The sequence below is a fragment of the Calypte anna genome, chromosome 3, assembly GCF_003957555.1.
Source record: "Calypte anna isolate BGI_N300 chromosome 3, bCalAnn1_v1.p, whole genome shotgun sequence".
In the NCBI taxonomy this organism is placed as follows: Eukaryota; Metazoa; Chordata; class Aves; order Apodiformes; family Trochilidae; genus Calypte; species Calypte anna.
The window spans coordinates 58,707,508-58,734,658 of NC_044246.1; the positions used below are offsets into that span (position 1 = coordinate 58,707,508).

The following is a 27,151-nucleotide window of genomic DNA, read 5'->3' on the forward strand; positions in this document are numbered from 1 at the left end:
AATCCAACAAGAATATATATGCTGAGTGACTAAATGCACTTTGTGCTGCTCCCAACTGTTGTACCACAACAAAGATAGGCTCTTCTCCCATTCATGAAAAGTTTTCATGCAGAGGAACAGGAATTTCCCAGCAGAGGTGAAGTGTTCTCAAAACCATAATGCTTCTCTGTTCGTTGACCCTTTCACATCACCAGAGTCCGGGTGGGGAAGGTGGCCATGTACTTGCGTGCCTGATCTGTCAGGGCCATCTGATCCTCAATCTTCCCACAGGACGCTGACTCCCAGGCATTGTTCAGGTGCTAAATTAAAAGCAGAGAGATTTGGGGTGAACATCATGTGATTTATTATTTGTAGCCTGTCAGGTCCCCAACACTCCTGCCCAAGTCAGGCCCCTGCTAGAGTTAAAGTGTTTCACCAACATGCAGTAGGATCTTGCCCCATCTCCAGAGAAATAGAAATCTCAACACAACAGGCAAAAAAAAAAAAAAGCTTGTCCTGGCTTTTCAGTCAGCAACGGGCAGGGTGGGCAGACCAGATGCCCCACAGAGAGCCACAAAACAGTCAGGATCCAAACCTCCTCACACCTCTTGCAGATGGTGTCTTCTCTATAGGGCCGTACCTACAGCCTGTCCTTTAATCCTTACATTCCATGAAAGGTCTGAAAGAATGTACTTGCAGGTGGACTTTACAGTCAACAGGGCTACAGCCCAGCTCTAGTGCTGAGTCCTCTGAGCATGCACAAAGTGCTACCAAACCTCCATTCCAGAAATACAGCTGCATTCCCTGACAATCCTGACAGCCTGACCACAGCCAACAGAGAAGTCCCACGCTCAAAGATGCTTCCACCTGCGCGCAGCGAGGAGCACGTGCCTGTCAGCAGAGCTCCTCCAGCAAGGGAGTAAAGAGGTGTGGGGTTGGGGGGGAACATGACTTTCAGCAGAAACAGCATTTTAATTATCGTGTAAGCCATTTCACTTCTTGTGGTATTTATGGAGGTTACAGACACCATTTAGGATAATGTTTAAGTGAGATAAACGTATCTGCAGACGGCTGCGCGCACTGTATTTATTTACTCACTACACATGTGAGATGTTTCTCATTGCCTTGAGCTATAAACAGTAAAGAAATTTCAAAGCTCCTGGAAATTACCATTATACACACACACACTTACAGACACTTCTTTTTTTTCTAACTATTGAACTTTTTCACTTACTCAGTGTCTACTTTTCCACATTGAGATATTCCCTAAGCCCTGAATAAACTCTGTTATTATACGGAGCTAGTTGTACAAATACATTCCAAGAACACACACAACTGTGCTCAATGGAAAGCTGCCTGCCACCAAAAGGATCTCAGTACTGTTGAAAACTGAGAAGGCCTATGCCCAAGATCCACCAAAAAAAGACAAGTCAGGAGAAACCTTTCTCCGTTTTTCCCTGCTTTCAAAAGGGATCATCTTCGCAGGTCAAGATCTACATTGCTACAGGATGACCAAAGCCTTCTCAATATCTAGGACAGTGGATGAAGCACAATTAGTGGACTTGCAAACCATCCACTAAGAGCAGAAATGTCTTGGAGTGGCTGTGGCTCTTCATGCTGCACCTTCTAATCGCTAACTGTACAAGAAGATTCTTAAAACTATGTTCTGGCTTAAATGTTTAGAGAATGCTTCTGGCTGTAAACTGTGTTAGCTGAGACACAGATAGTGACAGTTTGGTCAACATAAGAATCACAGGTAATTTCTCATAACATGCTCTAATCAGGGCATTGGTACAAACACAGGGACTGAGGTTCCCTGCTTACAGACTAAAAAGGACAAAACCAGAGTAGGTAAGCAGCAAGGTCAAGATGAGGGCAAGCACATTAGTCCTTTGGTTTGTCCCCTGTAAATTTCTGTTGGGCTCCTGTGGGCAGGGCTTTCTTCTCTGCAGCAATATCCAAATGTTGCTTCTTCACATGATGTCTTTTTGCAGATTAAAATCCTGCTGAGCTTCAGTGGGAGTTCCCACATGAAGGAGAAGCAGGTCAGGCCTCAAATTATTACGTTTCTGCAGCTTTTTGTGAGAAAGCTGCATCTGTGAACTGAACACACGTGCCCTACACCTCTTTTCTAGAGTGGTTCAGCCTGGGCTGACTGTGTACCTTGTGCTGTGGCTCAGTCTAGGGCACACACCACAGCCCAAAAGCAGGTGTGACATACTTGCTGCATGCTGCAGACATGCATGTGAAACACCACAGCTTCTTTTATGTTTTGGTTAAACATCTTCCAGGTTAACTTTTTCAAAGGCACCTATATCAGCTAGGAACCTACAGACTCCTATTGACTCTCAGTGGCACTAAGCCACCTGTAAATATTTTACCTTACAGTTTTAGAGGTTTTTGCACCAGGGACTGAATCATTGCCTGGTACAGTGCCATGAGTTTTACTTAGCAGTCAGATTTGTTCTGTACACCTCAAAAGCAGTCAGTAGTTCTAGAATTTCCATCATTTCAAAGGACAAAAATAAGTGTCAAACTGTGATCTTCCAAACCTTCAGAGCACTGGACTAGAAAAGTGAGATCAGCAGTCCCCTTAATAACTGGAAATATGTAAGGAAAAGTCCCTCTGTGACTGGATGTCAATTTTTAAAAAACAGAAATAACTTCAGGCAAGGAGTGTCCCGATTTCATAAATTAGGCTTAATTGTTACTATCTACACTGAATTCTTTGTATTAACAGCCATGCGCTTAGAAAAGAAAAAAAAAATAATAAATCTGTATCCTGATATCTCCAACATCTCAGCAGGCTGCTACATGTCACTCATTCCACCAAAAGCCTGGTCTTTGTTCAACCTGATGTCAGCGCAGCAGAAGCCGCTCAGGCAGGCAGTAACCCCCTGCCCTCCCTCCAGGCTGGGCCGCCCTGGGGAAGCAGGAGGCAGCAGGCACAGCCAGGGACAGGAGGATGGGCTGGACCCCTGACCTGAGCCTGTGTGGAACAACTTACTCAAGTTTTGCCACGGAGACAGCAGGGGAGAATACGCCCACAGACTTCTGAGCCTCGTATTGTTTCCCCAGAAATGCGACATAGAACTATTTTTTTCCTCTGATGGCAAATTTGTGGAAGGAGACTAACTTTGCAGTCTGAAGGTGTGTGAGAGCTTTGCTCTGGTAAAGAAAGCGGAATTTGACCCGGAGCAGTCTATTTACTAAGGCAGTGTATTTACTAAGACAACTCTCAATTCTATTCTGGGGATCTCAGATAACATTTAAAGTGGGTATTTTTAATAAACATTTTCTGTCTGAAGCCCTGGCTCTCGGCAGCCAACACCAAACAAAGCACAATGCAGCTGCCTTGCCAGCCCTGCAGCACAGTGCTGGAGGCACGTGTGAAAGTCATCCCGGAGACAGAAGTTTTACTTCCCTCCTTGGCAGGGAGCACTGGGTCCCACAACCCATGCTGATCAACTTACTGGTTCTGCACACATGCAGCTCCAGCATCCCTCAGTAAAAAGGGAAAAGGACAACACTTCCCTCCAGTATCTAACAGGGCTCTGTTACAGGACTGTGGCAGTGTCCCTCAGAAAGCAGTGCTGAGTTAACATTATAAGAGAGAAGAGACCCAAGCAGAAAGCTGGAGGCAGGCAGGAGAACAGCACAGGAACCCAAGTCAGACCACCCCTCCTTTTGCAGAATGCTCAATGCATCGCCACTATCACATGTAAAGGTCCAAGTCTGTGGATGGAAACACAAAAGCTTTTTAAACTGGAAGCCAAAAGGCCTGACCCAAAACTCAGTGAAATTGATGGGCATGCTTTCATTCATTTAGTGGGTTCATCCTAACTAAATTCAGCCATATAATAGCAAGGTGTTCATTTTGGCATCTAAATCCCTAGCCAGTGAGGAAAGAAAGGGATTTCTGAACTACAGAAATTGGTTTGTTTTGGTTTTTTTTTTTTTATTGCCTCAAAGAACAAAACCTACTCTTGGTTTTGCTGTCAATTGGAAAGACTTTAAACCTTTTCAGCCAGTATTTCTAGCTTTAATTTTCTCTTCCACAAACAGAAGTTTTGTCTCTTTTAGTTAAAGTAGGGTGTGGTGGGGAAAAGAAGGTATACCACAGAGTTCCCATAGGATAAAATTACAGACCCATGGTACAATTCCAGCAATGTCATTCTCCCTGGATCATTTTTTTTTTTTTTTAACCTCGGTAATCCTACCAGCACATCCTTCTCCTGGCAGCAAAACTACCTCACTTATCCTGTAACTTGCCTTCAACTGCCCTCAGGCAGATGTGAACTGTAAACAAAGTGTCAAAGCTGTAACTGGGATATCCAGTTAAAGCACTTCAAATAAAAACTTGGACCATCTAGAGAAAACAGACTGGAATAAGGAAAGAAAAGACTGTGGAAAAGGAGCTTTGCAAACAGAACTAGTCCTTATACACTTGGAGCCTGGACTGCCTTTTCATGTGCTGTCTGCATAGTGCAAGAAAGCTCCTGCATTACAACACTTTGCCTGTTTTGTGTGGATGCCAAAACCAAATGCTGCTGCAGTCCTGCAGTACTGAGCTCTTAATCTGGTGGAAGTGTACTAAAAATCTCTGGGCAAAGAACTGTGTTAGATGACATTTTAAATCTCCACTATGCTGGCAGGTATCTTCAGCAACTCCAGCAAAGTTATTTGTGTTACATGCATACAGTCCTATTATTTAGACAAATTGTCCTTGCATTTAAAACAAACAAACAAACAAAAAAAATCCCAAATTAAAAAAAAATACTTAGAAGGCTCAAGCTATTAAAAGGTATCCTACCCTGTTTCTCCACTGCAAAAAGCTAGATTTCTTGCCAGTTTTCCCTTAGATTACAGGGGATGGATAATTTGCAGAATATGCCACTAAAAAGCCTTGCTACAGAAATGCTGTACTCCTTCTGAAACAGCAAAACAATCAAAGCCCTAAAAAAAGCAATTTCTTAGCAGGATACAATGCATAGCATGTGGAATAGTATGGCTTTCTATTCTGTAAGGATGCAGAACCAAGAGAAGCACTCGTCCTTATCAAGATCAGACAGTACAGACTAATTAAAAATTGAAGTGACCATAAATGAAGCTGTCACTTTTTTTCTTTCTGAGAGACCATTGCCTTCTTGGAGCAGCTGTAACTCCTGGCCTGTTTGCAACCTATATTCTGCTGCCCTGGGAGGAAAATGTGCAATGTCTGACCTGTAACTTCCAACCTCTTCCTGCTCCCTCAGCTGTGCCAAGCGCAGCTCCCATTACACGTCAGCCACTGGCAAGAGAAGGGACAACACAACTGAGGGAAACCTTCAGTGCAGATCCTACATCTCCCTGGCCTGGAGCACAGCATGCTCCCCCCTTTCCATGGATTAAGCAGAGGATGAGATTTGGGCATCTTCTTACCCCCCAAAAAAGCCAGGAAGGAAAATCAGAGAAACCCTGCTGCTGCAGAGGAGTATGCTGCCTCACCTATACATTTTGTCTAACAACCAGCTGCAAATGAAATTCCACTGCTGCACTTTTTAAGTGGAGAAAATTAAGGTTAGTGACAGCTCACACTTTTGAAAAAAAAGGTTAACCAAGCAACTGTTTTAAAATCCTTTAAACTTACTCTTTAAAGAAAATGGTTACATAAACCGCTGAAAGTCAGGAAATTCGAGCTAAAATGTGTCAGTCTGTGGTTAAAAAATGGAAAGTGACAGGAGCTAGAGGTTGAAGAACATTCTCTTTAGCTTGCAGGGCTTCTATCTTGTGTTGTTTCCTTTGTTACTGGGGGAAGAAGATATCAAAGCAGCGCTATTTTCTTAAAAGGTTCCATTTCATGGTGTATTTTGATAGCCTGCAGGGTTAGGTGGATGGTCTATGATTTAGCCTACTTTTCTATCTGTTAAAATGTCTGTGCTAGGATAGTCTGTATTATGTACTGCTACTGCTGCAGAATATAATGTGAAATAAAACCTAACTTTTACATAAGGAAAGCCAGAAAAGGGTTTTTTTACTTAACCTCCTACAAGGCACTATTCAAGCAAACGCACAGTACAGATCACTGGTTTGCCTCAGTCAGAGCTTTATATGTTATCCCAAAATCTTAACCATTGGAAAAGTTCCTAGTGAGGCCAAAATTTCCCTGCTGTGCAGCTGAGTATTGCTCGAATAACAAATATACAAGGCACAAAAATATAGGTTGCAACCTACTCCATCGGTATAAAGCAGAACTATTTGGGATCTATGCAGGGGAGTGCAAGAGCAATTCTACCTCAAGGCAACACATGAGTTTGGTGAGACATCTCCTGTCCCTACCATTAAAAAAATACTGTGAGATCTGCCATGCAGGACAAAAAAGCTGGCTGAAACTTCACACCTTATCAGGAGGTGTGTATCCTACACACTGCTGCCTTTACACATAATGTTTTACAGAGACTTTACCAGGGGATCAAATGAGGACAAAGTCCAAACTCTTCTTGGGTCTAAGAGGGCTTTTATTCCCATTGCTCTAGAGCAACACTGACACCAGCATGTTCCCAGGCCAGTTATATGCAGCTACCTGACCTCGCATGCTAAATGATGCAACACGCCTGTTCCTTCTAAGTGGTGGTGAAGCATATCTTCCTATCTCATATGGTCATCAACTATTACTCACTAAGTTGCGTATAATCACTCATGTATCCAATATGCAGTAAAAAAATATCCTTAGGGATTGCTTTAAACATTTGTTGCTCCTGCCTTCTTTGGAACTGAGCAGGAAAACAAGAAGTAATCAGGCATTTTTGATGAATTTATTACTAGCCAAATATCCTTTTCCTTATGTAAATGCAGTGCAAATTCTTAAAGCAATTAACAACACTGTGAGCAGGTAAACATATTACCTCCCTCTTGTGCAAGTTCAACTTTAAAAGAAAATGGAATTTTAAGAATCAACCATGTTAAAAAAGGCAATAATTTTAGTGCTCTCTCTCTTTCTCTCTTCCCTCTCCATGCACATATCCCAAGGTGCAAAGAGCACCAATTCTTACTTGGATTGAAGTCAGTGAGAATTTGCCTAAGTAAAAACAGTTGGATCAGGCCCAAAATATTAACAGCAGTAATGTAAACATATGCAGACAATTAAATTTCACCCAGATGCGTTGCCTGGTCTTTCTTGTCTACCTGCATGTAATCAATGGATTTAGTGCAATATTTGTGTACATGTATGTGTATAATATACCAAATTTTAAAGTAGATAGTATAGAACAAGAACATGGCTAACAGTTTCAATAGCTTTGCACCCTTCAGACATGCTGTGTCCTCATCACAGCCAAAGGACTCCACTGGGACAGAGGGGACAGGGCAGGGCAGCAGAAGTTTTTTGGTATGTAAGAAAGCCAGACCCCGTGTCCTTTCTAAGCTGTACAGGGCCAAATTCCCTGCTGCTGTGAGGCCAAGCAAGTCCTACCAGGGATGAAGCAGGTTCTCACTTTTCACCGTGACACTAAGTCCAATTCAGAGAGCATAGCTATCAGTAGACAAAACTGCATTGTTATAAAAAGCCTGCATTTCATTCTGAAAAAGCTTTCTCTGCTGCTGTCTCAGAAACCTCTCATTTCAGATTAAACACTCACTGTTTCATCATCAGCACAGAGAGTAATTTTACCTTCATTCTGGTACTCCAAGAAGCTGCATACTAAGTGTTTGTTTTGGGGATTTTTACAACTGCTTTTTTCTTTTAGTTCAACATGTTTTAAATACTCAGACGAGTTGGGAAGTAATTTTTAACTTAGTTCCTATGTATGGAAAACTCAATTTATCCAAGCAATGAGAATACCTGACTTCTAAAGTGCAAAACTGAAGGCTTTTCCTGACCAAAGGCTGAAGAATGAGATCCAGAATGGCTCACAAATTGACTTGAATAAACTTCCTGAACAAAATCAGTGTGTGTGAGGAGAGAAGGTTAAACAAGCCCTTTCATTTGCAGCAGTTGCAATGAAATTATTTTTAGATAGCAGGAAATGTAACACTGTTACTTCAAAGATCAAAAGATCCCATTTTACAGGCATCTCGGATGCTTTGTTTTTAATACAGGCAGGGAGTGCAGGCAACTGCCAGTACCAGGACAACCCATGACATACACTGTTTAGCTACCTGAAAACATTGCCCTAAACCTACAGAGGTGCCCAGAGTTTGGGCAGGGAACATGGCCTGGCATCAGTGCAGTAGCAAGGCAGTGAGGCTGAGCACATGGGGACCAGCAGCTGCCAAGGAGCTCCAGTGAACTCCTGCAAATCTGGAGGCCTGGGCTTCTTCACCATGAGATGATGATCTGAATTCAGTCCCTAAACAACAGCCCTAACCCAGAGAAAGTTGGTCTTCAAACCTCCTGCTTAACCACCTACCACGATGCAGCTAAGAAACACTGTTCATGAGAAAAGTGCAAATAAGCAATGGGGAATGTGAGTCTCTGGACTCCCCCATGCAGAGGGGAGATACAGACTCTGAACTCCAAAGCTGCTTTTCACCAAATGGTTCTGCAGTATAACATACAAAACCTAATCCAAGGCAAACTGTGTGAAAAGGAGGTCATGTGTGGAATTTTAACATCTCGCTTTATAACGCCTGGGTAGAGATGCTAAATCAAAACTAGATTTTGTTCATTCCCTCTACTGTAAATAGCCTCTAATGTAAATTCTGGCAAGAAGGAGGAAAGAAAGGATTAACCACGTGGACTATGTGTCTCAGTCAGGAACAGCACAGTTACGAATTCCTTTCTGGCAGTGACTCACGCTGGGGAATAAGACACTTTCCCTCAGTTTGCCCTTGTGGAGAAGGGATTTATAATCACACAATTCATATGCCTCAAAAATATGGCCGGCGGTGGAAGGGTAATTAATCACTATCTACACTGGGTTTTGTTCTCTGGATGACTTGCTGTGGGCCCGATCCAAAGTCCATACAAATTGAAAAAGAGGCTGCTAATGACTTTGGTGGACTTTGGATCAGGCCCTGTGCAACAGCTGTATTTTAATGTATAGCAAGTGTGTATGTTTGTTAAGCCTAGGAAAAAGCATAAATAATCAGAAGCTCAGCCTCACACCTGGCTTAAATTAAAACAAGCTCACATTGAATTCAGTTCAGAAATCCCAAGACATACAACTGGTCATAAAGTTTGAGGAGCCTTCAGACTACCATTTACAACCACATTTGTGGTACAATCTCAGCCCTATGGGAAATAGTGGCTGCAGCTGAGCCAGCCAGCTGGGCAGTGCCAGAGCCTCTGCTCCAGTCCCAAAGCCACAAGTTATGGTCACCACCACACCACTCAACTTGCCTGCTCTCCAAAACAGCAAGGGCCACCTACAGGAAGTGTACAGAAAAAAGCTTCAGGCCCATGTTCTCAATCCTACCATTTTAAGACTGGATGTAGCTGAGTAACAATGCCCCATGCACAGGCTTTGCCTTATTCAGCATCCTGGCACAGTTGTAGCCTTCACATCCCTCATACCTCACACGTAAATTGAGATCCTCAGCCACACTCATCTGAGCGTTTCACTCTTCCATACTCAAAATCAGTCTGTAAGAAGCATATATATAAATGTATTTTTATATACACAGGGTATTTTTAAGAAAGAATGGTTACCTGCAGAGGACTAGCTGGTGGCCTGTTCCTGGGTACTGCAAATGTTTTGTGGAAACTACCATCCTCTTCAGACACAGGCATCTTTAAAATGGAACTGGTAAGAAGATTCTGAACAGGAAGAGAAAAAACAAAACAGTTTTCAGTAACTCAAGAGAACAACCTGAATTTGACCATATTATAAGCAAACTCAGCCTGTCGGCAGGGCACGGCCACAAACAGATCACTCAGCATGGGAGCAGTCTCAGCCTGGGGTCCCTGGGACTTGGTTTTGCAGAAGCATTGTAATGTGCAAAGGTTTTTCACCCAGTGGAACTCCCAAGTGCAAGAGTAACAGTACCACTGAATGCAAGTCATCCACTGAACGCAGTCCCAGCAAAGCAAAGAGAACTGTCCTCATGCAAAGACTCCTTCACACAAACCAAAAGTGACTCTCTGTTTCTTTTGCCATGGAGTTTTTTTAACTCCATGACCTAGTCATTTCTATACACAGGTGCACTCTCCAAGTGCAGGCTCCTTGCAAAGTTTTGGGCTGCAGAATGGCTGTAACTTCTGCTACCTTCTAAAGGCATTACAGTGACCTAATTAAGAGAGGGATTTTATTTCTTATACTAATACAGATAAATAATGCAGAAATACTGAGTAATGCCTACTTGTGAGGAAGGTCAGACTGAATAGCTTCTCTCTTGCATTTAAGAACTTAACAGGGTGTAAACCAGGAAAATTATTTGGTGGTGTGATAACTTGCACTTACTGGCACATCTTCCATAGCAGACGTGTGTGTAAAGAGCTGAGTGTTTAAGTTTTCTTCTTCCCAGTGATTTGAGCAAAAAAAATTTCCAGCTTTATCTGTTGGAGACTCCACCTGAAAGCAGTCAAAGCACCATGACAAAAGTAAGTACCTAACTGATCAGAAGGAGGTTTATCTGTATTATAAATTGAATAAATATTTTTCACAGCTGTGAATAATGCATGTTTATAGTCCTGACTTTTACAGAACCCCTGCTCTTTGCAGAAGAAAAATGTTCAAAGTTCTCAAAAAAATCTCAGCCTAATAAAACTTTGAATACTTGCACTCAGCACTCTGTCAGTATTCAGGAGTTTAATCCCCTATGAAGGACAGAGAATATATGTATTTTTAGAACTTTAGTGACAAAGTAATATAATGCAATGTCCTCAAATGTTCAGTTTTCTAAGTCACTCCATGGAGCTTGGTCCCTGTGGGGTTCTTCTATAATTTTCACCAATATTAGAAAGATTCAATCCAAATTCCTGTCTAATTTTTTTTTCCTTTTTAAGTTTCAAACGAAAACTGCATTAGAACAGCCCAAGCAAACCCCTGCTGAAAACAGCAGAAAGACTTCTATGGAAATCAATGGGAGATGAATTAGGCATGCCTAGTATACTATATAGAAACGACACTAAGATCTTGGGGCTCACATGAAAGAAAACCAGACACAGCTATTTAACAGCAAAGGTATTGGTATAAGTTTCTCAGCAAAGAGTGCTGAATTAAATTGCCTCAGATAAGTTTGAGATTTACCTCTTGTTTGATTTTCTTCAGCAAAGGGGGTCCACTTTCATGTAGCCCAGCCACTATTGCAGATTCCTCCGATTCCTGCTTGATAACGTCCTGCAGATCTTCTACAAGATGAGTGGGAGTTTGAGGCTGAAAGGAAGAAACGTTATATCCAAGTCCCAGAACATCCCTCAGCACTAATATCAAAGCAACTTTTATCATTGTTTCCTTCTTACCAGCATCTTCAAAGGACCATATTTGATTTCCTGAGCTGCAAGCGCGTTTTTGAATGGAGTGGGTGTTCTTGGAGCACTCTCTAATATCGACCTCTTGATTGCTGGAGTTCTGAAACTTTAAAAAGAGGGAGCAAAACTTTAAAGGAACATGCTTGGAAAAATTATCTCTTTACAGAAATACATCCATACAGGCAGTGGCTGCTGTAAGACTCAGACAAATATTTTCCCGCAACCCTATAATCCATTTTGCTTTTCTGGCAGAACATCTATTTAACTGGGATAAGGTGAAATGGCTTTATTTAAAAAATGGTAAGTCTATATGCATGATTTTTTTTTTGTATTAATAACCTACCTCCACAGTTTTGAAGTGAACATTTTACTCTTTGCTGAGAAAAATCTCAGCCTGTTAGCAAACAACTCAGCAGGTAGCATGAGGTGACCCAGCACTTTGGTTGCATGCAGTCCTGCAGAAATGAACCCTTGTTTAATCCAACAAGACAATGGGATAACAGACACTTACACATGATTTTCCTTCTGAGCTTTGAAAGCCTGGTCCCTGTGGAATGGCATGGTAACAGCCATCTTATGGCCACACACTGGCGTGGAAGTTAGTGAAGGGTTGTCTAGGTTCAGGTTTTCATGACTGGATGAGGTGTTTAAGAACTGCAGGTAGGGAAAAGAAAAATCAACAGGAACATCCAGATTACAACCTTGACTTCTTAAGTTGACTTTATTGAACAAAGGAAGAAGAAATTCTTTCCTTCTGATTGATGTAACTGATTCTCCTGACCCTACAATGTGGGTAGGTGCACATGGGGTACCTGACTACATAACTAAACAAGAATCGACAGTATGGTTGGGGCACTCAGGAAGCCAAAATGCACATTCTAGAGAGGGAAGTTATGAAGGAAATGACACTCTGTTCCAATGAGAAACACTCTCCACCATTTTACAAGACATCATAAAAGCCTCATTTGTTTTTTCTGCAAATAAATTTTAATTATTATTGAGAACAGTGTGCCCAAGTAAGAACTGGGTGAAAATGAGTAAGAGAAGTTTCAGGAATAAACCCACAGGAAATGGGGCTAAATTCCACAAAGATTTATACAGCGAATCTAGGTGCTTTTAAGGCAGTAAATAAAGCGATTGTGACAGGAAAATAAATTTCCGATAATCTCTCTCAAAACTAAGTGCTCTGTTTTAACAGCATAAAATGAAAACTGCCACCTGTGATGTGTGTGTGGAGTGGTTTGGAATGGAAATAACTGACCAAAAATGAGGTGGCAACATCAGTTTGGAGAAAATTGCTTTTGCGTGAGTTTGACCAAGTAATCCAAAATATTATTTCCATTTCCAGTGTCCACAAATCTGTGAGCGCAGTGGTAACCTTTATTCTGATAATTCACTGCATTACCTTCTAGACTCAACTTGCACTGGATTAAAATACACTTTATAAAAATATTGCATGTAAGGAAATAGGCATTGAACTGGATAAATGATATATGATTAAAATACCTATTAGGTGATGAGAGATACAGTGGGAAATCATTACATGCAATCTTTTAGTATCCTTCATGAAAGTGTTTCTCTGACTTCAAAGTCTACAGCCAAACCAAGGCAAAACCAACACAAACAGACAAAAAAACCAAAACACTTTTAAATAGTGATACAGCTGTGAAACAAAGCAACTATCGATAGGAATTGGGCAGTGCACGCCAGGCCATTTTAAAAGGCCATTCTCCTCCTCATTCCTATTCCTGTCCATCCCATGTGGCCCAGGTTGAGGACGATGAGCCATGATTTGAATTTTTTGGTTGTTGTCAGTTTGTCTCACAACCTGAATGCTATTTAAATGCAGTTTGGGGTTTTCTAGGTCAATGAATCATAGCGCAAGTGGACAGAGATGGAAAGTATTACAAATGATCACAAATGTTAAACTCTAGGAGATGAAGAAGTTAACAGCAAGAGCAAAGCAAGCAATCGTATCCCCCCACAAAAATGATCAAGTGAAAAAAACCCAAACCCACGCCCCACAGATGAATTTAAAACAAAGAGAATCAACAGTTAGCTTGCTCATGATCTAAACTCAGCAGTGAAGACTCAGAGCAGTGAGAAGATTCAAACATGGAGTGAAATCAACAAGCACAACAGCAATTAGTCATTTGCTCCAAAGGATTAGTTTCTAAATTGTTAAGGCTGGGGTGACTTTTGAGCATTAGTAACATCTGTGCAGAAGTCTTGATCTACCTGCGAAGGAGAGAAGGGCAGGCTTTTGACAGGGGAGCACTTAGGAGGAGTTGAGCTGCTGGCGTCAGCTAGGACCAAGGTGCTACCGTGGCCACTGGCTAAGGGGCTGGAGTGCCCTCTCCTTTTGCGAAGAAGGACCCACGGAGCCGCGCTGCCCTGCGAGGCAGATAAGGACTTTGGTGAGCCAGGAGAGCCCTGACTCAGCATGATTTTGCTCGAGTTTGTTATGGGGTGTCCTGGAGGTCTACAGGCACTGGCCCCTCTTTGCTGAAGCTGCATGATTTTCCCTGAGGTAGCTTTGCTAGCCGAAGTGTCTGTGTCTTCAAAGAATTCAAAGCTGCTGAGATCACCCCATGATGAAGGATCCTGAAACAACGTGGGAGGCACGGAGCTATAAGACAGTGTATGGTGCCACCTCATGAAAATACAGTGCTAGGAAATGTCTGTAACCAACAACAACAACAACAACCAAGTTTTTCCCAGTTCAGTTCACCATATTTATTGGAGTACTAACACTGTGAACCCTTATTTGTGTTTTCAATATATACCTTCATCACATCAAACTGTCCAGTGTGATAGTAGTGTTGCTGGCAACTGAGTCCCTAACGAAACAATGAGTCAGATGATGTCCTTACTATCTATTTACCCAAGGTTTTCTGCTTGGTATGAAAACAGTGCTTTTTCCTACCAAAAAAATGTGTGCCTTGGGCTCTAAACCAAGACTAATCTCCTAAGCTGCACACCTGGCTCTGGACATGCTGAATGTGACATGATGCTGCATGAAGCAGACACCTCTGCTGCTGAAGGAGGGTGCTGTTACAGGTAGTATCCCAGAGACTACGATGAGAAAAGGCCCATGCCAGTGTCTGTTAGATACTTGCATTTAAAATGCATGTTTCCAGTTCTTCACAAATGCTAGGGCAAACTCCTTAAATTCTGAGAAGCAGCTGTTGAAGCTACAACAAAAACTTTTAGAAAATTATGCAGATACGTGAGCATCCACACAAAACTACAGCATGTGTCATTTTAAATATAAATTAGCATCATTTCATTGTTTAAAGTCTTTCACGGTGTCTCACTTTATTTTAAGGCAGACTTAGTAACAAGGTATTGGTTCCAGCTCCCACTGTGCAATTTGCTAAAAATCACACTCCTATACCAAGATGTAGCAGGAAAGGGAGACACCAATAAAAAAGCACAGGCATCCACCCTCGAGGGCTTCATTCATGAGCAGCTGCGTTTTGTTATGTCAGTAGCTAAGCTTCAGATCTTGTAGAAAAAAGAAGATAGTCGCAAAAACAAAAACCAAAAAAAAAAGGAAAGCATTTAGGACTGTCCCAGTTCCTCTCCCCGTACTCCTAGATCATGCACGAATCCACCTGAGGTGGCAAGTCTACTTACGGAGTCTATTAACTGGAGTGTTTCTGCAAATTCTAAGAGATTCTTAACATTATCCAGGATGTTGCTCTGGTGAACAATCATACACCGTGCAGGGGATGCACTTTCCTCAGGTAAGCAACCGTGATCCACTGGTGGAGATGGAGTACAGTGCTGATGTTCCCCCAAACAGGAAACAGGTGCATTGTCACCACTGGTCCTGGTACTGTCAGCAATTGTGGTGCTGTGCCAGCCAGGGTAGTTTGATGTGTGGTTCTGTGCCTAAAGGAAGAAGGAAAAAAAAAAAAAAAGGGGGGGGGGGGAGGAAAGGCAGAAGGAACTTAGCAATGAAATTGCACAAGGCATCAGATGCCACTGGAGGAAAGATAAAAGTAGTTGCATCATAATCTAAAAGCCTATGCCTATGAAACAATTGTCAAGATGTTTCCTTTCATCAGTGCAAGATCTTGTTTTAAGTAACATTGGCATTGTATTTGTTACCCTACAGTTACCTCATAATTTACTTCCAGGATTATGAGGGTAAATCATTACTAACGCATAATCAGTTCATACTGTGTTACTCCAAAAGTTCAAAAAGTGCCTGCAAGTCATTTTCTGTGAGAAGCAAAGAAATGGCAGGATTTCCCTACTGAGCACTCAGCACTGCAGAAGGCTAAAGGGTTTAAGAGTTAGAGTTGCTTTTGTTTGCTTATCTCCTTTTCTTCTTCTATCCCTGTCTAATGCTACAGCTTACACCAATGCAATGAGGAGTCTGTCAAATCAACGTGGTTAGGAAAGCAGAAGAACAAATTAACAGAAGTTTCTTTCCAGTGTGATCATGCAACAGAAGAAATTGCAAAACATTAACTAAAGTTAAAAAGTGGCCAAACTAACGTAACATGCATGCAGTTGTTTTACTATTAATTTAAATATTACCCAAAAAAAGAATCTGCTGGCTATCACCTATCTTCAAAAACAATTTGGGGATTCTTGGCTTTGGTGATAGTGTTAACTAATTATATAAGGGTCTTCACATACTAACATCCAATGGCATATACAACAGAGTGTGAGAATTCAGTAATAGCCAGCATTTGCTCCACACATGCAGTTATGAAAAATCTAACATTATTTGGAGAATTAAAACACACTGTCAAACATGCACTAAGTCTGAAGCTTACGAGCATATAAAACACAGCTGAAGGAAAGAATACGACAGAGAAGAAAAATCTAATGTACAGGCACTACATTTTCATCACATGAACCATTGCACACTTTCAGAAATGCAGATCCCGTTGATTTAAGATCTGTGGGATTTTTTGTTTTCATAAAGTCTTTGTGTTTCCAGTATTACATCGCATTACAGAGCCCAGCCCTGCTCCCGCTTTGTGAAGAAAATTACCTGCAAACGGTTCACTTTTTTGTTTTTTGCAATAAAAGAATTTACAAAGCAAATACAAATTATACATGTGCTATGTTTCATCCTTTTAAAACGGAAATATAGAGCCTTGATTAGTATCGAAGGCAGAGGGGGAGTATAAAGTTAGAAAGACAAGCACTGGGGTAATGCTGCTATCCCTCCATCCAAGCACACAGTGACAATCTTACTGGTAATGCCTGCTGCCCTTTCAGTTCATTCTCAGTCGACATTAGTAGCAACTCTAATTCCTTTATTCGTTTTTCTTTCTCAGGGTCTTCATCATTATAGTGTCTCTGAAATTAAGAGTTAAGGGAAAAGAAAAGATAAAGGTCTGAAGGGATGTAGCAACTAAAACGCTTATGGCTTGCCGTCCTGTGATTATAATAGCTAAATTAGACTCAAAGATGAAACAAATATCAATTGTGTTTTTTACTAATAAAGTCCCTACTGAATTTCAGTATAGACATTCGAAATGGAGAAAGTGAAAGCTATCACACCAGATGTCAACTACTGTGTTTTAAATCCACTTCAGAAGAAGCAATTGCTAGCCATGTGAGAGCTCCCCCACCTTCCCCATTTTCTCTCTTCACCACACTTATTACATTAAAATGCTTCCTTAATATGCCACATCTGCATTTTTACTTATCAAATATTTAACAAATTGACTCTTGAAATGAGGTTCAAGTTATCTACCTGAATAGCTGCAGCAGCTGGCTGAGGAACATTGACAATATTTACATGCAGTGCTACTGGATATGGGATCTGACCAGGGACCTAGGCCAAAAAGCAAAAGATACTAAAAGTTATTATTTCTATCATATCATCTGCCTGCATTGAGAATTTGTGATAATCATATTTTTGTTTTAGGTACTTAACATTTATAATCTATGAAGATGAATTAGCAGAAAAAGCAACAATATTTACAAGAAAAGTAAACTGTTTTTTTGGGATATGACAGTGAGCATTACAAAGCGAAAAAGAAAACTCACACACAAAGTATCTACCCTTTCTGAATGAGAGAAAATAAATAATTTATAGACACAATTGTAAGATTTTTTTTAAATTGAAGATGTAAGACATGCAATTTACTATAATCTAAAACTCCACAAAGTAACCATCAGAAGCAGCAGCCTGTTTTGTTATTAATCATTAATTAAAAAGGAATCAGATTAAAAATAAAACTTATTTCCTTGGTTCTGACAGGCAACCCACAAACTGGACTACTACTGAAGGGAACATGGGAGATTTGACACAGGATTAACCAGGTTCAACAGATTTTCAAGAAATCTAATATTCGCCACTGTGAGACAGTACTGGAAACATGTTCACTCCTTAAGAGATGTTAAAAATGCTGAATCCAACTCCACCACTGGAATGCCCACCATCAATTTGAAATGTACATATTTGCATCGCTGAATGACAGTGAAGTCAAACGAGCCCCTTCCTGACATCAAACACACGTGGGTCCACCAAGACTGGGAGAAAACCTTTCATGCTTCCTAAAATGAGGTCTGGCTAAGTTGCATCCACCTATTCCCCAAAGCAAAAAGAACACACATCCCCCTCCCACGAGGCATTTTCAGGCACTTACATTTTGGGGCTCAGAGATGTGGTAGTAGGGGTAGTCACTGCTGAGAGGGGGCTGGCTGGCTACGGGCAGCTGTGCAGAAGGTGGGTTGTGAGCAAAGGCCATCAAGTGGTTGCTCTTCTGAAAGCCAGCAGCTGCTGAGGAGTGACAGGCCTTGGAGGACTCCTGCAGGTAACCTTCCTGCTCAACCTTGCGGCGCATGGTGGAATTCCAGTGGTTCTTGATAGCGTTATCAGTTCTGCAAGAGAAATAACAGAGGTCTGAGGAGTTTTAGAAACGAGCGTTTCCAGTTCAGACAGATTAATGGGAGGGAAACTGCTGTTGGCGTTTCTGTTTAAACCTTGAACTAGTCTCTGGCCTTCCTCCTGCCCCCATCTTTACAAATGCTACTCTCGTCTTCTCAGGAAAGATGCTTCATATAAAAGGCAGGGAAAAAGAGAAATGGGCTCTCATTGAATATGTACTTTTAAAGGCAATCTCTAAGCCTTAGGTCCTCAAACTGTAAGAAATGGGTAACTTCAGCTTTACCTATATCCCATGAGGTGAGGTGACAGCAAAGGCTAATACCCCTTTGAGGCCACCCTAAAGGACTCTCAACATCATCATTCTACACCTTAATAGCAGAGTGGAGTTTTATTGTATCTCATTGCTGGAAAGAAATACAGTGGTGAAAAGACTAATTTCCAAGAAACTTTCCAATTGGCAAACGAGACAATGACAATATCATGGAATATACACAAATCCAGTAAATAAAGCTGTTGGGATTTTTCTTGGCTGCAGAAAAACTGAGATTCAAATTCTCATGTCCAGGAGTCAGAAAAAAACCCAAACTTATGTCTATGAGAATTTTAAGAGTATGCTAAGAAACAGCTATTTGAAAAACATCACTACCACACAATATCTTTGGAAAGGGTGTCTATGATGTGTGGAAGTTACAAAACCAAAAAAAATTTCAAAGGGTTAACTCCTGTTTCTTTTTCTTCTAGAAGGTGAAAGCAGCCTATGGAATGTCTGCTTAGAAGGCTATTATGATCTTAAGCATTATATTTAGATCTTGAAGATGTTTCACCAAATAGGAGGATAAAAATGGGAAAGGAAACCTCTCCCTTGCATAGATCATTTGCTTAACTACATCTTATGTTGAGACACCTTTCTACAGAGCAAGGAAGACATGGAACCTCTGAAATTATTTGCAAGCTGTGCATTAGCCTTCAATGAAACAAATATTTCCAGGACCACAGTTTGAGTAAGACAGTTTCTCCTGTTTTACACATGGATTTTTAACAGGTCAAAATCACCTGGGTTATTCAGGAACAAAACCAAATATTGAATCAGTCTTTTCTTAAATAATTTTGAATAAATAGTCTGGATTTCATGCTGAAGGTATAACCTTAGCTGAATTTAAATTATGTTCCACTTGTAGATCCTTCCCTGTTAAATCAGTTTATACTCTGACAGTTATTGCAAGCACAAATAAGATTCCATAGGCATATGCACAGGCTGGATCAACTCTGCTATGAGGAGAGGTTGAAGGAGCTGGGACTGTTCAGCCTAAAGGGGAACCTTATATCTGCCTTCCAATACCTCAAGGGCACCTACAGGAAGGCTGGAGAGGGCCTTTTCATAAGAATGTCTAGAAATAAGACAAGGGAAAATGGTTTTAAACTAAAGTAGAATAGGCTTAGACTGAGTATTAGAAGTTCATTAGTACAGGGCTAGTGAGACTCTGGAACAACTCGCCAGGGAAGCTGTGGATGCTCCCTCCCTGGCACTGTTCAAAGCCAGGTTGGATGAGGCTTTGAGCAACCTGGTCTAGATGAGAGGCATCCCTGCCCAAGGCAGGGAGGTTGGAGTAAATGATCCCTAAGGTTCCGTCCAACCTAAGACATTCTATGATTTGAGAGACTATTGTGGTCTTGCTCTAGTTACTGATTTTTTTTTTTTTACCTATGGCAAAGATTAAAAGCATGTAAAAATAGCATACTGTTCCAAGTACTTGCCAAACAGCACAGTTCCCCACTGAGAAAAAATGCACATCAATGTCACTGGCTTTCCAGGTTTTGATTCCAAAATGGTTTGATTTATAAAGTGCAACCTGAGACAACTGAAACAGATTGCTCAGACCTACAGCTTTTTCCTTTTTTCCTATTTAAGAGCTAAAGGTAAATGTCATTACCGTCCAGGCAGCAACTTTGCAATTTCTGCCCATCTGTTTCCCAGCCTCTTGTGTGCCTGGTAAATAATTCTATCTTCCTCTTCTGTCCAGGAGGTTTTCTTCACTTCTGGATTCAAATGGTTGTGCCACCTCTCCCTGCACTGTTTTCCAATCCTTCCCTTCAAATGCTTAGCAATGACAGACCAGCGCTTTGGACCGTATTTCTGCACGAGTTCTATTACCTTCAAAGAAGGACATAAAAACTGCCTGTATTTAATGATGCATAACGAATCAATGAAATCTTTCTGTGGTGGAGCAATATTTTCAACAACATTTCCCAAAATTGGCATGGTAAAACTAACACAATTAAGGTCCCCCATTTATACTTTCACCCAAAAGGAAAAACCTGGTAATAGTTAAGGCACTTCTAGACTGTGATTCTGTTATACAGTGCTGGAAAGCAACATTAATTAATTAACTAATTTGCATTCTAACAAAACTTAGAAAGCAGCACACAAATACTAACCATTGATACTGACAGGATCAGTCTGTCTCTGGCCATATTAGAGTTGAGACCACCAAAATCTCAAGGAGTTTTGCCCCAAAGCATGAAACCCACTATTAAAGCACCAAAAGGAAAACTACTTACCCTTTGATCCTCCTCTTTAGTCCACGGACCTTTAATAAGTTCTGGGTTTAGTACCTTCTGCCATCGGTGCTGGCACTGAACATCTGTCCGATTCTAGTGAAATGTAAAATATGCAAAGTAGATCATTCTTTAGGCAAGATGAATGTAGAGTGATAATGCTCTTATCTAGGTACACTTGTTCCCAACATATTTCACTGCCAATTATGACTACTAAACAACACAGACTGATATAGTAGGTCGGAGAAGAAAGTGCTCAACTCTCAATTTGCCCACTGAAATAGGTAAGATTTCCATCATTTCTGCAGTGATGATTCTGTCCACAAAACTACACAAACTGAATCTTTACCATCTGCACAATGGCTGTCATGCTTTCACATGCAGTATTTCTACAAAAGCCAAAGTGTTCACTAAGCAATTCTCTTCTAATCCACCTAGAATTCACCAAAGCTATTTTTTCTCTGTCCTGAGACATTCTGTTCAAGTGTCATACAGACCATCTACTTTGTAACACCTCATTTTTGTTCCTTTGTTATTTTGTTTCCCAAATGTTTCTGAGAAATGAAAGGAAAATTAAAGGTAAGGGTTTGCACAATATTCTGAGGTCCCCAACTGTGGAGGTTTTGTATCTCCTGCAAAAATGTAACTATAAAGCAACCACTCCCTTTTCCCTTACTTGGAAACCTCTGATAAAGAGTTGCCACTAGAACTGGAAACAAACCAATATCCACCTACAGGAAGGAAATTGGCAATGACCTTCCAGTCTTCCGTGCCATTCTGCTCCACAAGCTTCTTCAGTTTCTCATCCTGAATCATTAAAAAAAAACCAGACAGAATTAATATTGCAGTATCTTATAATGCAAATGGCATACATTCAAAAAACCAAAAGTATACATCAATTTTGGTGGCCTAACAATAATGGGAGGTGGTCTGTAGAAAATCTTGAGATTTTTCTACTCCTGTGAATTTTGGTAGGTTCTTTACTGAGATGAAGAAGAAAGGCCAATCTTGCTGCACTGTTCTTGCATTATACATTCCCATTTTACTAATCATAGCAATGTAACTGTTATTCTTGTATTGGATTTACACTAAAGCATGGATGTTCAGCTGTCAGGCATCAGAATAATAATGAAATTCAGTAAAAACCCAGGCACTTATCTGTTTGGGAACCTCCAAAAATCACAGCCTCAGTTTAATGTCAAGCAAGTATTGGGAGTTCCAGTAATTTGCTCATTGCCTATCTGTACAATGAATGCACAACAAAACTAATGGCTTTTTTTTTGCTCCTGATCACCATGAGGGAGTTTTTCATACAATTTCTTAAAAGAAATTTGGCCTAGAATTTTTAATTATAAGGCCAGAAATATAGATCCTAGAGACAAAAGAAACCCATTTCACGCACTAGGCAAGACTGAGATAGTGTGACAAAGAGAGAACTGCCTGGTGAGATAAGAGAAGGGCAGCAAACCTCCCTTTCCCTGATCATTGCTGGACAGCACACTCCCAGTCCATGCGACAAGAGAGTGGCCATTGGGCTCCAGTGCCATCCCTTCCTCTCAGGCCACATTGCATCCACATCCACCTCTGTAAGACCAGGCTTTGATTTAAAAATAAACAACAAAACCAAACACAAAACAACAAACAAATATAAAAGAATCCTTGCAAGAGGTCACCTGCCATTGTTTATATATCAATGTACATCTTTAGAGTGGAGAAAGTCAAAACATAACTTAAGAAGAGTATTAATGTATTTCACAATAAACTCAAACTAGTTAAATGGCCACAGGATATCCACCTGGCAAAGGAGCTGGGTACCACAATTTACCCAGAAAGTCAGCACAAGGGTACCGTGACTAAAACTTGTTCTAACCTTCAAAAGCAAAATACATCTTCAATGCTCAATTTTGGCACTGCTGGACTCCTTTCTTCCAGATTTTTTTTTTTTATTTCCACTCAGAACCATAGTGCTGCAATTAAAGTGCAAATTTCAAATGGCACAAAAGGACTGCAGCAGTTTATGCCAAAGTTGTTTGCTGCTGTGGGACACTGAACACACGTCAGTTCTCACATAGCAACACTTTCAAACAAAAAGCAGCAGCAGTAGCCATCAAGCATTGCTACAGGTGACTCTTAATTGGTTTCTCCAAAAGGGGTAACACTCAGATTCATGCATCTGTAATGTAGACTTTGGTGTACATAAAAAATGGTGTTTGTACATGTTGTTTAAAAGATAAGAGCAATCCTCAGAGTTAAATAAAACACTGAACGAAGTGAGAGGGTCAGAAACTTTGTCCTTGTTCATACACATGGGACTGTCACTGAAGTTAGTTTGTGAATAAGGAACTCAGAGAAGAACATGATCCATGATCTGCCTTTTTATATGCAGAAGATGAATGAACTCAGATTTACCTCTTCACGGGTCCACCTGGTTTTTCCTAAGTGACGTTTTCCAGCCTTGGGAAGCAGACCATCATAATCATGATCATACATCTCAACATCCTCTTCATCATCATCACTGCTATATATACTGCAGAGGGAAACACAATGAGACAGAGTGGAACATGAGAACTTGAGCTACTTAATTATAAAGCACAAAAAACCTCACTACAAGCCTTACAAAGGTTACACAGATAAAAGTTTTAAAACTTGCACAACAAGATTTTGTTCTGCATTCTGTTGTTCTAGTATTCTGAACTGGTTCTGCTGTTTTTGGTATCCACAGATACAAGCAAAGGGCTGGCAACCTCAGTATTACTGTGCATGTTTAGACCTGCTCTTACTGTTAGATCAGTGGTGAATTACACATTTGGCAAACTTTCAACCAATGAAGGTTTCAAATTAAAATACAATGTTTGGGACAATAAGGAGAAGCTTGTCCATTACACAAGCACATGTTCAAAATCTTTAACTCGTGCCACACATTCTGAAAAATATTCACGTTTTCATATGTTTAATAGAGCAGATAGTTATATCATTCCCCAGTAAAACAGATTGTGTGTAAATACATAAAGTTAACCAATTATAACTTTGTTTGATAATATGGACCCTACATATGAAGGCAAAAGTTTCTATAATTAAGTAAAGCCAGTAAGTGATAGCATTAACATGCTCTAATATAAAATATGCCTGCCATTTATGGCTCTGGACAGGCAAGAGCTGAGGACAATTACATTTAATACGTAACCAAAAAATAGTTGAACCCTTTTATACTCTCCACTTTTCTAGCTTAAGTCTTTATTACCTCTACTCTGTTTCTAAATACCTCATACTGTTTTTGAAATACCCTGCTACTCACCTAAGCCATGACTAAGGGATTTCCCCAGAGGCTATCTATGGGTAAAAAGGACTCTCACTCTTTTCACAAACAGCACTTGCTCTACCCAGTTAACTAAAACAAAAAGAGAGGGTTTTGCAACAGGAGCTGTCTTTATGGTGGGCAGTATTTTATTTTAAGATAGGAGCGGCAGTTCTGACACTTCAGCCAAGAGATGATAAACCACAAGTGCTAGAAAGGAGACAATATCCTGCTAGGAGACTAAAACCTGTGATATATCTGATGGTATGGTATGCTGTGGCGTGTTAAGGTATGACTAAGGCATTAAAATAAAGTTATTTTGTAATAAAATTATCAGGCATTGCTTATCCTATTAACTTGTTTTCAGGAGATCACTTTATAAATTAAGATGCACTGAAGCAGAGAGACTGTCAGTCCAGATGCAAACACCTCCCAAACGCAAGATGTTAAACATATATTCCTTTAAAGAGCACTGGGCTAATCGCACCTTAGATCTTCAACGCTGTTTTCTGGCATGTGCCATGAGAACTACCCTAGACGCAGGACATTTTTCACGGCCTGCCCTGATTCCGGGGGCCTTCCCCGACCCTCTGGGGGGTGGCTCCCGCCTCACCCCCCTGCCCATCGCCTCCAGGGCACCATAATTCTCCAGACTGCCTGGCCCGGAGCTTCCCTCCCCACTCCTCGTCCCACCTAACCATTTTGGGGGGTGGGGGTGAAGAACAGCGAGCAGCTCCCACCCTTCGCGCCGAGGCTCCTGGAGCAAAGGAAAAGGAGATTCACTTTTTTTTTTTTTTTTCTTCCTGAAGTGACACACAGAGACAGCTGCGCGGCTGCCCCTTTGCCAAAGGAAGCTTTGTGGCTCTATTTCCAAGTATCATTTTGAGAATGAGTTTCGCAGACAGCAAAAGCCCCGGGTAGGCGTGTGCGGCGTGTCTCAGGCACAGCAGGGAAACACCGCCCCGCACCAGCCGCAGGACACCGGCGGCGAGCGGGTTAAAAATGACTGAAATGCGGTGCCAGTCATGTAACCGGTTTATTTAAATAACCGGAGCCTCGTTGGCACCGTAGGACTAGGCAAACCTCGCTGTATTACCTGTGATCTCCAGCAGGAGAAAAGGGCCCTGGGATTTTGGGACATTCGGTAGCTCATTTTAGCCAACCGGGCCCCCAGCGGTTTTCCTAGCGTTTATTTGGCACCTCCAGCCGCAGCCCCGAATCAACCCTCCCTCCCCAACACCACCGGAGAGGCGCGCTCTTGCGTTCCGCCCGGGGAGGAGCGGGGGGAACAGGGGGTCGGAGCCCCGCGCCCACCCCAGTGCTCCCCCGGTAGCAGCGCTGCACCGCTCGCCGGGGCAACCGGCTTGTGAAACGATACGCGGAGAAAGACAGAAGAATGAGAGAAGAAAATAAAATGAGGGGTGGGAGGAAATGATTCGCTGCTGCTACTGTGATTGAAAGAATTTGGGCACTGGCCCCACGGCGCAGAGCCCGCGCCTCAGCCCGCCGCACGCTGGGGCAGCCGCGCTCCCCGCCGCGCTCCACGGGACAGGCGGGCACCGAGCCGCCGCGGCGGGGCTACGGGCCGAGCCCGGGCTGGCGGAGCATCGTGTCCCTGCGGGAGGCGCCCGCGAGGCAGGCGGCGGCTGTCCCTCTCTTCCCTCTCTTTCGGGAGAGACGGGCCGGGTGATTCGGCGCCAGCACAAGCGGCACCCCCGCTCTGACAGTGAGGCGATAAAGTACAGCCCGGCGCTCGCCCGCAGGCCCACTGCTTCCTGCCGCACCGCAAGCCCCTCTCCGTTAAAAAAGAGTCCCCCTTCCATGTACAGAGTCCCGCCGGACGAGGCCGACAACTGGGCAGGGAAAGGCAGGGCTGCGGCTTTCTCCTGTCACAGCCCAGCCAAAGAGGAGGGGAAGAGAGGTGGATGCCGGGCTGCAAAGAGAAAGAGAAAAAAGCCTCCACGTGTCCGACCCGCAGTCCCCGGCTAATTACACAACAATCCCACTCCGTGCGACAGCCCAGCGGCGGCGGCACGGGCGAGACCACGCGGCGTTGCCCCCCGTCCCGTCTAGTCCAGCCGGACACCCCCGGGGTGCCTCCCGGCCCCGGCCCCCGGCGCGGCACAGCACGGCACGGCACAGCGCAGCGGAGATCGCCCTGGTCCCGGAGTGCGGCCGGTGACAGCTCCCGGCGGACGCCCCGTCGGACCCGCAGCCCCCGCAACTGTCCGCCCGCTCTGACGTGCTCCGGCATGAACCGAGCGGTGTGTGCGGGAAAAAGCCAAGCCCCGCAGGGCGCGACTACTCCTGCAGGGGAGAGCCGCTTTCCTGAGGGCAAAGCGGCCGCCACTGCAAGAATAAATAAAACTAGGGGGAAAAAAAGCCCCAAACAAAAAAAACCCAGAGAGAACCAGCTCAGCTCCCCAGCCCGCCGCCCACCTGCCGTCCCACCCGGACGGGAATGAATGAATGAATGAATGAGACGGGACTCGCTACCTGCCGCCGCCGAGCCAGTCGGACATTGCCCTGCCGTGCAGTTGCGGGGCGCGCAGCCCCGCCGGGCTTCTCACAGCCCCCGTGGGCAGCGAGCCCCCCGCGGTCCTGTCACTGAGCCCGGTAGGCGTGCGGCGCAGGGCCCGGGCACCCCGTCGGCGGTGGCTCTGCGGCAGGTCCCTCCGGCTGCCGCTCCCCCGGCGCCTCTGGAGGAGGGGAAAGCTTCGCGCTGCCCTTGGGGGGTCCGGGGGCGGAGTAGCACAGGTACGCGGAGGACGGAGAGCTGCCCGCCCTCCGGCTGCCCCGTCCACCGGGCAAGCCCGCCGCTGCCTCCCCTCTCCCCCGCCCTTCGCCCAGTCTGACAGGAGCGGAGCAGAGCGGGGCCGGTCGCCCCCCGCCTGCAGACAGCGGGTTACCTGTGCCGGGGTCTCCGGGCCATCCTCGCACCGGCCGCTGGGGGAGGAGGACGGGGGGGAGCCCTGGCTCGCCGCCGCGCCCTGCTGCCGGGCTGCGCCCAGGCGCTCCGCCGCCGCGCACAGGAGTGCCGAGGAGCCGCGGGAAGAGGAGGAGGAAA

At 43.1% G+C, this 27,151-nt stretch overlaps 1 protein-coding gene across 7 annotated transcripts; it reads right to left on the reverse strand.

Moving 5' to 3' along the window:
- On the reverse strand, window positions 1–27,151 carry MYB (MYB proto-oncogene, transcription factor). 7 transcript variants are annotated; one of them, XM_030447485.1, is made up of 16 exons: window positions 26,994–27,050; window positions 23,199–23,316; window positions 21,525–21,596; window positions 20,793–20,885; window positions 20,165–20,385; window positions 17,992–18,226; window positions 17,094–17,174; window positions 16,589–16,693; window positions 15,008–15,265; window positions 13,607–13,972; window positions 11,880–12,022; window positions 11,360–11,474; window positions 11,148–11,273; window positions 10,359–10,469; window positions 9,608–9,715; window positions 1–299 (listed from the first exon to the last, which is right to left on the reverse strand). In XM_030447485.1, exons 1-16 carry the CDS (start codon window positions 27,014–27,016, stop codon window positions 183–185), a joined length of 2,292 nt encoding a protein of 763 aa, XP_030303345.1. In that variant the 5' UTR covers window positions 27,017–27,050; the 3' UTR covers window positions 1–182. The 7 variants fall into 7 exon arrangements, with proteins under 7 accessions (XP_030303345.1, XP_030303344.1, XP_030303348.1 ...); XM_030447484.1 differs by lacking the exon at window positions 26,994–27,050 and adding an exon at window positions 26,581–26,640; XM_030447488.1 differs by lacking the exon at window positions 13,607–13,972 and having other exon boundaries at window positions 26,994–27,151.

Bases quoted from the DNA above. Each gene is read 5' to 3' on its own strand.
- MYB (XM_030447484.1), bottom strand. From the start codon at position 26,606: ATGTCCGACTGGCTCGGCGGCGGCAG. The intron at 20,886-21,524 runs GTAGGTGGATAT...ACATTTCACTAG, and splicing joins TCATTGCCAATTTCCTTCCT to AATCGGACAGATGTTCAGTG. The intron at 11,475-11,879 runs GTAAGTGTCTGT...CTCTTTTTAAAG, and splicing joins GCTCAGAAGGAAAATCATGT to TTTCAGAACTCCAGCAATCA.